Source organism: Epinephelus moara, chromosome 6 (assembly GCF_006386435.1).
Source record: "Epinephelus moara isolate mb chromosome 6, YSFRI_EMoa_1.0, whole genome shotgun sequence".
Classification (NCBI taxonomy): Eukaryota; Metazoa; Chordata; class Actinopteri; order Perciformes; family Serranidae; genus Epinephelus; species Epinephelus moara.
In genome coordinates this window covers 30532466-30549122 of record NC_065511.1, presented here as the reverse complement: position 1 = coordinate 30549122, position 16657 = coordinate 30532466, and the positions used below count along the sequence as shown (strand labels likewise).

Genomic DNA, 16657 nt, shown 5'->3' with positions numbered 1-16657 from the left:
AGATTCTGCAAAATGAGAAAGTCTGTGACCTGTCCACCATGTTGAAAACAGTAGAGCAAAACTGGAGCACCGCCCACTGGCAGGAATAAACATTCTCATTTTACAGCTAAACAGTACACTAAAATATTTGAGGTGAAAAATAGGCGATGCAGTAACAAAATATTTGATCATTTGATCAGTGCTGCGTAGTCTGACAGTATGACCACAGTTCACAAGCAGTGATTAACATGACTGACAGCTGTATCTGATTATTACTTTCCTTCAGCTGTGGTAGCAAACACCACTAGAAGCACTACAGGGAGGAGGAACATGATTTTTTTTTCTATCTGCCTCATGTACTATTGTCAGGATGTGGTGACAGTTTTAGCAAAAAAAAAGTTATTTTCATTAAAGTTTCATCCATGCACTTCGTCCTCTTTAACTGGTGTTTTTAACACTTCCCTTAAAGACTGCATTTTCAACATCAGAACAGACCAAACGAGCTTGGTCCCTGTGGTCGGGGGTGTGGATGTGGAGGGTGTGGGTGATGTGCTTGGGTTGGGTGGCCTGTGGGGACAGCAGGCCAGCCAACAATGTTTTGGATGAGGATGAGCCCTCATGGGAGCGATTAGCACTGCCAACATGGAAATACACCTGAGTTCAGAGAACTCACACCGAATTAAAAATAGTGCCATTTGCTATATAAACCCTCAAAAAGGCAAACTCATCTGTTATAGTTTACATTTTTGGGGGGTTAAATAGTCAGTAGCAAACTATAACAAAATGATATGCTTATTCTACATAAACTATAAAATCTAGAAATAAACTAAATGAATGTTTTCTTATTTTATAGTGTACTTTTTCAGTTATGTAATGATGACTGTTGGATAAGTATGTCAGCTGTCCAATGTCGATATACAGTAGCTAGCTGCATACACCAGGGCCCATCATAATGTCATGCACTGGGGCCTGTCGTAGCTACCTCACACTGCTGCCTGTGGCGATGAATTAAACTAGAGCTGCAACTAATGATTATTGTCTTCATCTGTTAATCTGTATTTAATATACGGCTAATAGTTTACCCCACAAAATGTCAGTAATAAAGCATAGCAATCACAATTACCTTAAGTACAAAGCAACCTCTTCAAATGTCTCGTTTTGTCCGACAAACAGCCCAAAACCCAAAAATCTGGTTGTCTTTTTTTTCATGTGGTTGCCATGGACATTTTAAATCATGCATAACCAGGATGTGCAACACATGAGCTGGAGAGGAGAAACATGTGTCAGGGTGGGCAGGCCTGAGCTCACTTAACAGCGTTAACTGTTCCATCAATACAGGAGTAATCTCTTCATAGCAGTGAGCGTGTGGAGGCCAAAGACCATATCCTATGTGCAGTGCTCCATCTGCTGGTTAAATTAAGTAATGCAAAGGATACATTCGAGGCCCACAGTGGTTGGATGCCTCTTGCTCACTTGTGTCTTCTTCATTTTCTCCATTAAAATGAGCTGCTGATCCAAACAGAGAGACACAAGTAAGAAATGTGGAGCAAATATATTCAGACTGCACCTCTGATCTTATATTTACCTGACCGTGAGTATAAAGAAATGAGTATTCAAAAGTCCTCTGTCACTTGTTTGCCTTTACAAATTTAGTGCAGCCTATTATCTGCACTACTTTTTGTGGAGGATGACGGTCTGAATGTTTTTGCTCTCTGTGATGATGAGACACTGAGATCCCGGAAAATTTTCTACACAAGATGACTAACAAAATGACACGAGGGACATCAGAGTGATCAAATGTAGCTGCTACATTTTTTACCAGATAGGGGCAGCAAAAAAAAAAAAAAGTAAAAAACAAGAAAAACTGTGATGCTCAGGACAGGGGGAGGAGGAGGAGGAGGAGGAGGAGGGAGGAGAGGGAAGGAGGGGAAAGAAGAGAAGACAAAAGATTCATAAAACTAAAGCAGCTGTGGACGACAGCAAAAGTTGTGAGTATGAGCTAATTATGCTTCTTTTTCCACTTGATTTTAACAGCAAGTTCACAGATGAGCATCTGTGCATCCACAGATATGAACTGGAAGGTGTTTCCTATTGATTAGATGTAAAGATGAAATGTAAGAGTGAATGCTCGGCTGATTAAGTTATTTAACTTAATAATTAACAGAGTTTGGGGAGTACAAGCAGTGAAAAACATGTCAGATAACCAGATGCATGCACCGAGCCAAACCAGGACAATCCAGAGTTTTCAATTGAGTAATTGGAGATGTGTGACTGTGGGATGATCGGTGCAGAAAAAGGCACAAGTTGTAACAAAACTGTCAATGCTCAGGAGAGCTTTGTGATGATCGTACAGTTGGAAAGCAGTAATATGTTCTATGAAAAGAAAGCTGGAAAAGAATGCGACTGTACCAGAGGAGGGGTGGAGGGGCGCTCAAATAGGGCACAAAAAAAAAAACACATTCTTTTGAGAGAACTCACGACTTGGACTCCAAAGTTACACTGACACATCATGAGAGGAATGATGCAGGGCGGGAGAGGGAAGGAGAAACAGTAAGCAGTGAGGGCAGGGAGAAAAACACATTTTTAGAGGTAGAAAGTTTCATTTGAAACATTTTTTTATAGCTGCCTCTCTGCTACTTCACCTAGTTGTTTACAAGCAGCCCAAAGTCTGCAATAATAAAGTGTAGAACAGCTTATTCCACAGCAGAATGACATCAGGCACTCCTCTATAACGATGACAACTTATCCCAAAACATAGCTCTACTCTGTTTCTAGCTGGAGCAAAGCTTGAGGGAAAACATTACAGTGACCTGGGAGCATTTACACGCAGGGGGATTAAAGGAAACATAAACAGCAACAAAAATCTCGAGCGAGGATATTGAACAGTTCCACTCTGTGAAATCATCCTGACTCTTTTCCTCTTCGGCTTCCTCCAGCTCGTAAAGCTCACCCTCTTACAAGTTGAAGGAATGGGCGGCCTTCCAGTGGTCCTGCTCCTCTGCAGTTTCCACGGTAACGCTGCCAAACAGAACACACAAATCATCTTGTTTAATTACGGTTGAGTCGCTGTGTGTTTGTTTTTATGCTGCGAAACACTCCCCTCATGTGGTTTCTGTTCCACAGCGCTCACAGCTGTAGCCCAAGCCCAGCCGACTGGTAATGCCCTTCTCCTCACAAGTCACACGCTTTAGATCAGGATGGGTTATGTTGCATGACATCTGTCAGTCCATGAGTCACTGCAATGGGTCGCTGCTGAGATGTTTTCGCAATCTGATCGTGTGTTTTCTGTCCTTGTTTCTAGAGAGCCCCGGGGCACCTGGAGGCACCTTGCCACCCAGTGAGTGACAGCAGATTGGAGATGAGCCGTCTCTCAGGAGACCCCGTGAACTGAACGTTTAGTGTCACTGTGATTGATGCATTGCAGATATGTCACGTCTCTTCTGTCTCTGCAGACTGTAGGGAGGAGATGTATCCTTGCACCAGGATGTACTCGGTTCACCGGCCCATCAAGAGATGTATTGGTGCGCTGTGTATCTACAGGTGGTCTGCCATCTTTTTACACAGCACAATCACTAACTCAGCAATTTGAAATAAGTACTCAGACCCTTTACTAAAGTAAAAGTAGTGACATCACAATGCATAGGTGTAGATTTCGGCTTCAATATTTAGAACATGTGCATTTGTACCCCCCAGTAGATACGTAACAGTAGCAGAGAACTTTTATTTTGACAGAATTAAAGACATTTGCACCATGAATTGATGCAGAAAAGGCACAAATTGGAGCATGCGGGTGTTTGATGTTCAAAATTTTCTGGCGAAGGATCCCCCAAGCCCCCATGCCATATGCGCGCCCAGTAATTTTGCAGTGAAACCTACGCTCCTGCCACAATTTAAAAATACTCCTGCTTTCATGATTCAATTTACAGCCCCTAAAAACAAGTACTTCTCTCTGCAGTAAATATTTATGAGTAAATATTAAGTTCAGAAAAAATTGACCATTTGTCTGTGTGTTACTCACTGTTACACTGAAATTGGGAAGAAAACGTTGATTTTATCGCATGCCTCCAAGGTGGGAAACATTCTTCATTAATTGAAGTCATAATGTTCTGCAGGTGCATTACTCATTTGTGTGTGACTGTTTATGTGGACATGTTTTAAAGGTCCAGTGTGTAGGATTTAGGGGGATATATTAGCAGAAATGGAATATAATATAAAAAGGTGGTTTTCTTAAGTGTGAAATCACCTGGAAACAAGAATTGTTGTGTTTTTGTTACCTTAGAATGAGTCGTTTATATCTACATAGGGAGAAGATCTTTCTCCACAGAGTCCGCCATTTTGCACTGCCATGTTTCTACAGTAGCCCAAACGGACAAACCAAACACTGGCTCTAGATAGGGCCATTCCTGTTTTTGTGTCAGCCACCATAGTGAGCATAACCTCTGTAACGAGCCAAACAGCATTGGAAAAACACATTGTTTTTTAATGTGAAACTGCTTTATTCAGTGTTTTTACCGCTTTAAATCATCTGGTCCATTTGTTTAAGAGAGGAAGAGACCTCATGCGATAATTCGCCTCCCAGTAGAAACCTCCTGAACAATGAACACTGAAGGAATTGTAACCCGGAATTCTCACTTGGCACATGGGAGAAGTTTCAACTGGTTGCAATGTGCAATCCTCACCACTAGATGCCACTAAATCCTATGACTCTTACACACTGCTCCTTTAAAAAGTAACGTTTTCATGAAAATCGATGTGTTTGTGAAGCACTGAGCATACGACTGGATAAATGACGCTTGGATAATACTGTTGGAGTTGTGTGAGAGTTTGTAAACACATGATATGATATAGTTTTGCTGTTGTTAAACACGGAACCCAATGACTTCAATTCATCAGAAATGTTCGCCCTTCTTGCATTTTAAGTTCACCATGGAGGCATGTGAGAATTCTTCATCTTCCCAAATACAGTGTAACAAGGGATGAATGTTTGACATAAAAATGAACATTAGGGGGTGGAGTATTCCTTTAAGCGTACAACTCACCTCCACCTGCTTAGAAACAGTGAGAGGACCAAAGACAAACACAGAAATCTGTCATGTAAAATAAACCAAAACTGTTGTAACTTTGGCAGGTCTGCAGATAGAAATAAGAATGTCATGTATTAATCTACAAGTTCATGTAGATAAAGTCATGGCCTCTCACAGAAAATGGCAGATACTTCAATAGTACAGCGCAAAACATTACAATAAAGTAATTTAACATAACTTAGACACTCCTGCAGTCCGAAAAAGGTGTGGGCTGAAGCTACAGCTCATAACACCTACCCTTTTAACAGCACAGCATATTTAGCAATTAACAACAAAACAAAGACGCTGGACAAATAAATAATTTTAAGCATTTGAAGTCGATGCACATTAGCAGAATGTACTTAAAATTAAGTATTCATTATGCATGTTATTATTGGATTAATATGACTGATGTATCAATTTGTTAGCAGCTTTTTAATGTTGAAGCTGGAGCTGATTTTCACTGCTTTATTTACTGTTGGTCACTGTAGTATGAACCATGACTACATCAGGAAGATGCAGTGGAATAAATGTACAAAACTTTTATAACTGTATGTTCACCTGCTGATAATCTCAGTCTTAAAATGTTTCAAATACTGTAGTTGCACCTGTTGCACTATGACAAACTGTTAAACCACAGCTCTTGTATATTACTCATGATGTTGTTTTCCGTTTTCTGATGCAGCCTTCCTCGTGTCTATGTGATCAACAACGAGATCTGCATGAGGACAGTGTGCCAACAGGATGAGTATCTGAAAGGTGAGAAAACTCTACAAGTAAAACGAGCACGATGTAGTGTACATGATCACACATTGACAGAGGTTATATCTGTGTCTTTTGCACATTGCAGCCGAGCTGTGCCGAGAGATGTCCGGGTGGCCCAGGCGCATTGAGAGGTCAACTAATAGGAAACGCTGCCGCAATCGCCGTAGCAACCCCAAAACCTGGGCAAACAAGGCCTGATGGGGCCCACGATGGCGATGGAGCCTCTCTTAGAGACACAAACCAGGGACGTTGTCATAAAAACAGCCCATAACACCATAAATCCACCGCTCAACACCTGGGGGTCTCTTTCTTTCTCTTTCACACATACGCACAAGTGTGCTGAGTCATATCTATGTTTATGTATTAGCCTTTTGTGTGTGAATATTGAAGCTAAATTTGTCTGTGTGTTTTTGGACACAGATAATGTCTTTTGTGGTTTACGATCCATTTAAGGTACTGTAGTAATGGGCCTATAGCAGCACTGAGTCATTTCGTTGTACAAAGAAAGACCCACTGTTGTGGATTGTAAGGTATTCGTTGACAATCCAGTATTATGTGCACTATTGTATCCAAAAAAAAAATATATATAACTACATTTGTTCATGAGTTATTTGTTTATTGATTTGTTCTTTTTCCACTCTGTTTATTCAGGAGAAAAAACAACAAATGAAAGTTATGCTCACCGAGTGATATCTTTATGTTTTTCTTTGCATATACATTTCCATACAGATATACAGTACAGTACAGTACAGTTTGAATAACAAGTAACATTTGGGGGAGATGCATATCATTTAAACACTGACAAACATTGTTTGGGCTTTACACTCACACAACCTCTGTGTTCCAGTCATCACACCACTTGTCATCTGTCACAACACGCGTGCATGTGATATCAGCACAACATCTCGACAACGTCACAACAAAACACTGCGTCACACACAGACTAGCTTGGTCCCGTTCGTCTGCATCAGAACACCATTAACGACATCTTAACGTGGGAATTGAAGTTCACAGTTAAAACTTTGTACAGTACAACACGCTGCGGTCGAGGCCTGACCACCTTCTCATAAAGAATTAAGGAGGTGAGTTCTCCCCAGACGGACGGGGCAGTGCAGAAACACAGACCTATTCATTGAGGAGGAGAGAGGTCGTGACCCAAATGACTCACCAGTCGCAGCTTTAACAGCTGGGCTGAGTGGAGATGACATAACACGGGCTAAATCATCTCTGTTTCCCCTTGAGGCGAAGATAAAAGCGCTTGGTGCTTCTCTGTCTTTTGCTAACACCCTATCGCATCAAACGTTCCTACTTGCCTGTCTCTTTGTAGTGCTTTGCAATTCAAACAATGCACACGGTGCCAAGGACCCATCCCCTGTGAAATATGTGTACAACAGCTGCAGCGTAATTTGACATCTCCTCTCAAAATGATGCTGTAAGAGCCACAAGAGTGGGCTAGAGAGAGCACAGCTAGTCTGTAAATCAAGCGTCTTTCAAGTAAAATCACTGTGTGGTAAACTTCACCTTAACCTAAGGTCTGAATCCCTGTGTTAAATGCAGACTTATGCGTTACTAACTACATCGACAGACTAGACTGCCAGTCAGTGCATATAGTCAGTCCCTCTGCTGGGGACTTGGAGATAAAGTTAGATACGACCAGGTGACAACACCAATGACGATAATTACAAACTACAGACAGTATATACATTTAAAATAAATATTCTCTGTACAGAAAATTCATTCATTATTATATTTAATTAGATTTCATCATCAGATGTTTCTGATTATGTCTCCCTTGATCATATTTCTATTATGTATACTCTACGATATAAATCAGCAAATAAAACACTGAGAGGAGGAAATGGAAACTACAGGTGGACACAGAGGGAGGGAGGGAGTGTAGTGGTCTTTAACTCTTTCTAATTAAGACTGGACTGTGAGGTCTGGATGTATCTCTAGCTGAGAGCAAAAGACATGAGGGGCTGAACTCGAATAAAACAAACTAGTACAGGTTACCCTGCTTGGCAGGGAGAGATACGGGACCCCGCAATGGGGAAAAACAAAAGTTGCAAAAAGTGCTGCATAAATTTACAGAGAAATAAAGAGGGAGAAAACCTAAACGTATTCCTCCTCACTTCGGGGATACAGAGTCAAAGTCTCCCCACAGGTCGGAGCTGGCTGTGGTGGTGGGGTTGGATGGAGCCGCTGAGTTGGAGTTACTGGTGTCCAGATCTAGCAAACAACCTGGTGGTTCAAAAATAACACAGAAATATGATGCACCTCTGAAGAAGTAACAAAATACAGATTTCTGATATGTTGTTTCTTATTAGTATAATAATTCAGCATCACAGTTGGGAAAATTTCCGGTTTTGCCGATATATGAGTTTAAACCAACTTTATGCAAACTTCACTGTGACATGTTCTACCAAATTAAAAAGCAGCTTACATCAGCAACCTGTGCCGACGGCATCACAGCTAGGGATGCCATAAGCAAAATGACAACGTGATGCAACAGTGTCTGACAGACCATGTGCGTTTACTACTAAGCAGAGCACCGGCAACATGAAGGAGATCAAATTTCACTAGAGGTGGGAGGAGCACAGCAGCGCACGTTGTGTTTGTTTACAAGAAAATTTTTTAGTTTTTTGGGGTGACGAGAAGACACATGGTAGTGTTATACTCTCAAGAAAACTTAAACTGTAAACAACATGACAACATTTTGGATTTGCGGCTGACGAAAGAGGTGTTCTAACTGACCACGAGTGACACATGGCAGCGTTTTGAGCTCAACTGTTGTTGGACACCTGTTTCTATTTAGTCCTGTCACTGCTTTGAGAGTGCTGCACTGAAAAAGTAACAGCTGATTCGTGAAGTTGAAATGAGGAATTATCTCTACCATATCTTCTTATTTCAATACAAAAACCAAAATAATTTGGCAGCTGTCTGGAGGAGTTTTTATTGCTGATAACAACTGACTTGCTGTTGGCTATATTGTGTGTCATTTCCTGGTAATATCAGGATATACAATGTGTGTTTTGTTGCTAGATAGTGAGTAGCCTACTCACCCATCTGTTAAGTGGTTACGTCTCGAGTCTGATCTCAAGCTGATAGCTACATTGTTTGTTGACATGACGTAACAGAAGTGCATATTTCATGAATTCAATCTGGATAGGGATCTCTGATGTTACACAATGAGACACAACACTTGTTTGTTGTTAGGACACAGCATCATAATGTTCCACTTGGTAGCGGCTGCTGAGTCAAGTGTCGCACCTAGCACCCGGCTCCCGTTTGGTGTAAATAAAACCGGTTTTAAAATTTTTACACCAGCCAAACCCGATTTAGCAACCTATTTCAGTGACAACATCTCCATTTTACAAGTAATTTCACCCACTATGAAATCTGAAGATTATATTTTGCTAACAGGTAAGTTCACTCAAATGAAAAATAAATGCAGTACTTTCCCACTTAGACAAGAGGTATCTAGTCATTCAGATAGTATCAGTATGATATGCTGAAGTTTTGAGATATTGATCTCTGAAACTTCTGCCATCACCCAAACACAATGGAGGAGAATGGGTTTTCATCCGTGCTGCTTTAAGCATTGAAAAGTTACATCTGACACTAAAAAGCAACACAAACAGTCCCGCATTTACTCATAATCCACATTCAGTTTATTATGAACAGTTTCTAGGGGGCAACAGCTGTTCGCAGTGAGGTCTGTGGAAAATCCTGACAAAACAAAAGACAAACTGATTTTTAAAATGCTTTTAGCACCACAACCAAAGTCACCTCCATTGTATTCAGATTGGCTGCAGGAATCAGAGACAGGCATCTTCAAACCTAAGCGCATGAAACCGAAACTGTGTGCATGACTAGACACCACTAGAGCTACGTGGAAAACTATTTTGGTTTTGTGAGATAAAGCCGTGTGGTTTGCAGCGCAACACTACAGCGGGTTAGAAAGGACAAGGTCAATGATATTTTTTTAAAGGAAAATTCCAGTATTTTACAACTGGAGTCTATCTGTCATAGTTTTGGCTATCCTATAGGTCAGCATAACATTGCACTCACCACTTTCACTGTAAAGACTGTGGATACATGTGCTCCACTGGAAACAGCTTTACAGCAGTCCCCGATGGGGCTGAGGAAATACAAGCTTTCAACAACGAAATAACTTTCCTTTGCTTTATATTGACTATTATGAACTTTCATTCTGAGGTCACTCTCTACACTGAAGCAGCTGCATCTATCTAGAACAACCTGCAGTAAGAATGCCAAATGTTTGCCTTGTTTAGACTGATTTTGACAATTAAAGCTACAGTTGGTAACTTATAAAAAAACTTAACTTAAATAAAATAACTTTTTGTCATATTTACTGAAAGTGTCACTACATCCACATAGTCGTACATGAAACAGATAGCCTGAGGCAAAATCATCACTAGAATCCATCGCAGCTGAAGGAAAACAACCAATCACAACACAGCTGTCAATAATGTAAAACACTGCTCATGGGCTGTGGTCAAACTGTCAAACAAGTTTGATCCGGCTGGTGGGCGTCGCTTCGTTTAGGCTTGACTGTTTACAACAAGGCGGCTGGGTCACAAACTTTCTCATTTTACAGCTCATCATTTCCAGTTAAATGACTGACAGCTGCTTAAAGCACAGTTCAGACCAAAGATTCGCAACAAGACGAGCTGAAACAGGTAACTACTTGCAGTGTGCCATTCTGCAACGTTCTAAAAGCCTGCCCATTCACACCAATGCAACTAGATGAGATGGTGTATCATCTCTATGCAACAACTCTCTGTTCCTCTGTTCTGATTTGCAGCTTTTCAGGTTTATTTTGTGGCTGAATATAATTTGTAGCTTCTTAAGATATGAATGAGGATAGTGATAATGAGATACTGGCTACAGCTGCATTTCTGGTAGTGATGAAACAGCGAAAAACAGAAACAAAACGAACATCAGATGGACTGTATTCATAATAAACACGCCACAATAATATGAGTAAGCAGTGCCATTAGTTAGTCAGTGAGAATGTGTGTGTCATACAGTGCGCAGCAGCAGCAACCCACTGTCCAACACTGACACACTTGAGGATGGAAACAGAGGGCTCGGAGGGGACGGAGCACCTGCCGCAGCAAGTGAACATGCCATTTGCAGTCATTTTGACTTGACCGGTGAACTTCACTACAAGCCAACTGGCTGTTGAAACAGGTGACATGCTTTACGTTCGAAAACAAGCCGCCAGCGATTTGATCAGCGAAGTCGCAGGTGACACCATCAGCCGGTTTGAGTCGAGCTCAGACAGCCAGTTCACACCACTGCAGCTTTTCTCTGCAATGTTCTAAACTGTTTCATCTCGTTGTGAATCATTGGTCTGAACTGGGCTTTAGAGACTCCTCTGCTTTGTTCAGTTGTTTTCCTTCAGCCAGGAGATTCTCATTTGAAGCACGACATGTACCACTGTGTAGATGCAGTTTAGCAAACCTGACAAAAAAGTTATTTGTCTAAAAGTTACCAACTACAGCTTTAAGTTGAGATTTGGTTGCGCTCTCACCACAGTGACAGTGGTTAATACAGTGCTGTGCTAAGTGAAAGATATGTTGGCCAAAAGAACTATGGCTTGCATCCAAATCTTTCTCTCTCATGGTCATGAGGAAAACATTTTGTGATCTCAGCATAACACAACGACAAAACATTTTCCCACTGTGTGTAATCTTGTGATCTTGGCATCTGTGACCTTGACACGAGAAGCCATCAAACTGCTTTTTTGAGATTATGGAACAATTGTTTTGTGATTACAGGATAACAGCTTCCTATGGTCGAGATCATGATGTCTTTAATTCCAGATGTGGAGAAGACAAAACACCAGGCAGACTGTAATTACATCAGAGGCATGATCTCGCCATGGTTCTGTACTGGTGTGTTACAGTTACCTACCAGTGTCACTTCCTCCTGCAGGCGGTTGTGTGTTATGATTGGTAGATCTAGATGAAGGAGGTGGGGCTAACTTGCCCCCAGGAGGAGGTGGAAGAAGCCCAAAGCCGCCTGAACTCTGCGGGCGAGACCTGTCCTTCTTTTTTGATTGCTGGAAAAGGTACAGTTATGAGAAACAAAAACTGAGTGAGTGTGAGTCTGGAGGTTTAGGCTGAAAGTCAAAACCTAATCATGAATTAATTCTCAGCTGTCACTTAGCACAGTTTCATTTGTTAAAATAGTAGTGGTATACATTTAGTGGCTAAGTCGTTAAAGGCAGAATTCTTCACAGACAAGAGCTATTCAATCAACCTGAAACACATTAAAAGCATTATAACCATTAAAGCTGGGGTAGGCAGTTTAAATTTGGTATCTCTGGGCAAAAATCTCAGAATAAACTTTGAGCATAGTGAATCAAGTAGTCTGAGAGAACACTAGACCTCTGCACCTCCTCTTGGCTCTGTTTTCAGGATTTAGAAAATCTAGCCTGTGCAACAGACTTTGGCCAATCACAGGTCATTTCAGAGAGAGGCGTTCCTATTGTCTGTTCTACAAATGCAGATGCAAGTGCACGTCTCTTCAGTGAAACCCAGGGCTGCGTCCAGCCCCGACAAACTGTTTACTTCAACAGAAACGATGATGTGTTGGACACCCTGTTGTGTTACGCAGGCGCACTGCCTTTTAACACGGCAGGTTTTAGTTAAGTTCCATTAAAAGGAGCTTTATTGGCATGGAAAATCCAGAATTTGGTTCATATACACATCGCTGCTAACACACCAACCAAGCGAGAGAAAACATACTTCAAAGCCTGTTGCACACCGTTTCACAGTGTTTCAAGGAAACATGTCCTTCAGCCTGGAAACTGTAGCAAAATGGTACACACTGTTTTAAGATTTAACCTGCCCCTGATTTAATGGTGGAGAAAGGTGCTATTCCAGCATTGGCACCAACTTTCTACACCGCAAAGCAACCCAAGAAAGGAAGATGGACTTATGAAAAAGAGAGGCTGACAATTAATGAAATAACTGCTAACTGAAGCCAAAGACTCATTGCTGCGGCTCAAGTTCACATTGGTGAGAGCCTCGAATCACAGCATGTCCTTCACCTCACTCCCTGCCACTACAGACTACCTCAGCGGGAGAGGACTGGGCAGCAGCTCCTGAGACTGACCCCCTGTCAGAGGCCATAACAGCCTGAATCCAGCCAGTGCAAACCCCAGCTCTGTGGGGCAGGACAACTTTGACTCCCCGCCAAACAAGCAAACTTTCTGTTGTGTCCTTTACACAGGTTAGACCTTGCACTGCCACTGGCTACCAGACCGTGTTGACATCTGGTGCTGAGAGATTGCGCTGGCAGAATTCAAACCCCTACAGCCGCCAACAAAAGGTCTGTCTCCTAAACTGCTGTTTGCTGTCCTCCTTGGAAAGAAGGCAGAGCGACCGTGGGATGGCCAGCTAGCTCATTCTTGTTTCATTTGTGGTCTGATAAACAGAGAGACAGAGCAGCTGAAAGGGCAACTTTACAGTGACATCAGATTAGCATTTTGCAGGCTGCAAAACACGAGCCGCACCACACTGCCGTTTGTTTTGTTTTTTTGTTGAATACCACTAGTAAAAAAATGACTTTTGGTGTGCCTTTTTATTGTTGCCAGGCAACCACACCATCACGTCCTTACACTAACCTTCCCGTGTAGTCAATCTCCCGCATCTTTTTTTCACAGTAATTAGAAGCTAGTTCCTAAAATGTTCAAGGGGGGGAAAGGGTACCTGCTGTAGCTCTGGTTGAAGGTGAGAGGCTGTCAGCAAATAGTATGTTGAGCACAGGGAAACAGAGATCTGTGTGGCTACATGAGACCCTTAAAGAAAGGGTGGATCATGGGGAGAACCACCAGTTGGTCCAGGAGCTTCACTTCAATGATGGCCGTTTCCAGTCATGTTTTAGGCTGACTCGAGGACAGTTTGACATATGCTGTCTATCGCTGGTCCATATAGTTTTGGGTATCCAGCAACCCCTACCACCAGTTTCTCCTCCATTGTTTCCCAACTGTAAACTTGTGGTGACCACCACAGAAGGCCTGCCTCTCAAATCATCAAAAGATGACGAAAAAAGAGATGAGGCAGGGCGCTTTTCTGCTCTGAGTTGAAGTTGCCCAACTCAAGGAGTTCAGAGCGTCCAGCAAAAACGGCAGGTGCCTACAGCACAGAAATGTGAGGTGCATCCTAATGCAAAAACCTCGAGCAAAAAGCTTCATTCTCATTAAAAACAGTTTAAAAAAGCCGCCCCCAGCTGCTAAAACGCTTTCTGTGTGATTAGGGCCTTACTGCATGAAGTGTGTGGACATGCCCGTGGTTATCTGGTGGGAGGGGCTTAGGACAGCGGGGGTATTTTCAAATTCAGATTCCAGATTTCTGCTTACCCCAGCTTAAAGTTGAATGAAAATAAGGTTACCCCAATATTGAGAGTAATGGTCTGTCCTTCTTTGAAGCCCAGGTCCAGTTTAGGGGTGTTGTCTGGAGCCTGCGCCTGCTTCTTTAATTCAATTTCCTGTTTCACCCACCTGGAGATGAGATGCAAAAGTATGACCAGATAATTCACGACTGAATTAGGTATGATTTATGACAGACTATGAAAAAGCTGCGTACTTGAAGTGGTCCTGAAGTGCAACGTTGAAGTCAAAGGCATCGCCTCGGTCTCCGAAGCCAATCCCTATAAACGCACTTCGGCCTGGGGGAGAAACGAACATAACCAACAAGGGTTAGAGTTTTGTAAGAGATCTGCAAGGTAATATACACAGAAACACACTGAATCTGACAGTTCCCCCACAATAATCTGTACTCTACCACAAACACTTTCAATAGTGCATTTCTGCTCCAAATTATCCTCTTCAAACATGTTCTAAATTATGAAAACATTTGCAAAATATTTATAGCTTAGCAACAAACAGTTTACCCACCGTTGTCATCCTGGATGCGGAGCACAAAGTAGCGGCTTGAGTCACTAACTGTTTCCACTGTGATGCCAGGGTACTCTTCCACTGGTGCTTGGGCAAACAGCTCCCCTGTAGGTAGGAACAAAGAAAATATGTTCATAATCTATTTGGCAAAATGCTCCAGAGGCAATTTGGATCAGGAAGAGACACTAAAACACTATGAATTTCACATTTACTGTGCCAAAACTCAACTAAAAAACATTTAGATTTAAAATAGGGCCAGGATATAAATGTTTGGCTGATGCTCAGGAGGACTGATCCAACCTCTAGTATTTAGATTGTATTAAAAAATGGGGAATACGAAGTGTAATCTGAGGACAACAAGCATGTCAACGCCTGAAATGCACTGACAAAGACAGAAAGAGATTATCAGGCTGTTTGCTTCAAAATAAACTGCATGCTTGGACGTGGGCTGGGTCACTTTGGAATAGATGAGTAACAGAGAGGGGGATGGCGAACACACAGTGAAATGATTTACAACAGCGACAGTGCCAGTAAACAATGGCACTCTTCTGTCTGCTTTTCTCTCACCAGAGATTTTGTCTTCCAATTTCACGTAGGCCACTTTGCCCCGGGCCGTCACACGCATACGTCCCGTCCAGTCGGGTGCGTCCAGCTTCCAATCGGCCGCCCTGGGACACAACCACACACAAGCAGTCAGGGAGATGTAGGTGATATAGGTGAAGACGGGAGATGTGTGTTTTGGGCGCACATGTCTGTTGTTGTGATTCGTCGGACACTCAGGGACACTGCGGCTCTATTCTATGTGAACAGAACGTGACTAAGGCATCAGACCTGAGGCTGAAATATTACATCATCACCCTTACTCACTGTACATATGGTCACTGGTTAACCAATCATGTGTCTCATGGGATTCAGGCCTATGCTACTGTTTGGTAGGTGTCATGTCCACTCACATGCAGCTGCAGCACCAGCCAATGGGAAACGGGGTAAACAATTCAATGTCAACCTTCACAACAGCACTCCTGCATGGTCACTTAGAAACATATTAAAGATGTCTGCCAGGACAACACTGTCTCTCAGTGGGGTTCATCGACCACACTGAAGTGTCCTTGAGTATTGTTTACAGCTCCTGGGATGCTGTGTGCCATACTGCCCGCTTCTTAAAGGTCAGACAGGCAGAATGAGAATCTGTGGGGTAAAATAAAGTGTCATGACTGAGCTAACTGTCCTGTAAAATCACTTTGAAGCAGTAATTATCCCCTGACACGCCATTGGATGACAGCATATAAACACACACACACTAACAGAGATGGAGCCAGTTCATTGTAGTGCCTAAACTCCGGCCGTTATACCGTATTAACCGTGATGACCTTGTAAATACTCAGCAAAAACGACCAGCAGCACACAAACGGCCGCTACTTGAGCCTGCTGATCGGGGGATGAGCTCGGTAGGTAGGTCGCCGGGGCAACGGCTGCTAACGGCTGCAGCTCGCGGATGCTGGGTCACAAATCTCGCCGCGAGGCCGCTGCCCCCCTCTCCCTCCTTCCCCGCCCCCCTCCCCTCACCTGATAGCCCGGTTGGATGCTCTCGGTGGGATTCGGTAAACGTTGACATCAGGTTTGACACACAGGACCGACTCGTACTCGAACTGACCCTCGGTCGCCATCTTGACTTTTACTCAGTCGGTGTGCAGCACGCCGGCGGTGGTGGTGGTGACGGTGAGCGGTGTCTCCGCGCGGCGTTAACGGCTACGTGACGTGGCCGTAATAGACGGTGTATGTGCGCAGAAACTGACGACACAGCCTCACTGCTGCTGCTGCTGCTTCAGTGATGCTCTTAAAGGGGCATTCCACCGATTTTCCCATCAAAGGTTAGTTTACTCATCATGGTATGGATCCTAAATTACTCTAGTGACAT

The 16657-nt window shown here is 42.8% G+C and overlaps 2 protein-coding genes across 2 annotated transcripts; one reads left to right on the top strand and one right to left on the bottom strand.

The window, feature by feature from the left end:
• Positions 1-1878: 1878 nt before the first annotated feature.
• mfap5 (microfibril associated protein 5) lies at positions 1879-6413 on the top strand. The gene is made up of 7 exons (XM_050047521.1): positions 1879-1967; positions 2916-2991; positions 3103-3135; positions 3281-3316; positions 3432-3519; positions 5728-5801; positions 5893-6413. The coding sequence occupies exons 2-7, from the start codon at positions 2949-2951 to the stop codon at positions 6003-6005; spliced, it is 387 nt and encodes a 128-aa protein (XP_049903478.1). The 5' UTR covers positions 1879-1967; positions 2916-2948; the 3' UTR covers positions 6006-6413.
• A 135-nt stretch (positions 6414-6548) lies between these two features.
• LOC126392203 (adaptin ear-binding coat-associated protein 1-like) lies at positions 6549-16502 on the bottom strand. Its single transcript, XM_050047495.1, has 7 exons — positions 16306-16502; positions 15307-15407; positions 14740-14844; positions 14429-14510; positions 14235-14343; positions 11751-11898; positions 6549-8048 (listed from the first exon to the last, which is right to left on the bottom strand). The coding sequence occupies exons 1-7, from the start codon at positions 16404-16406 to the stop codon at positions 7936-7938; spliced, it is 759 nt and encodes a 252-aa protein (XP_049903452.1). The 5' UTR covers positions 16407-16502; the 3' UTR covers positions 6549-7935.
• Between the last annotated feature and the right edge of the window lie 155 nt (positions 16503-16657).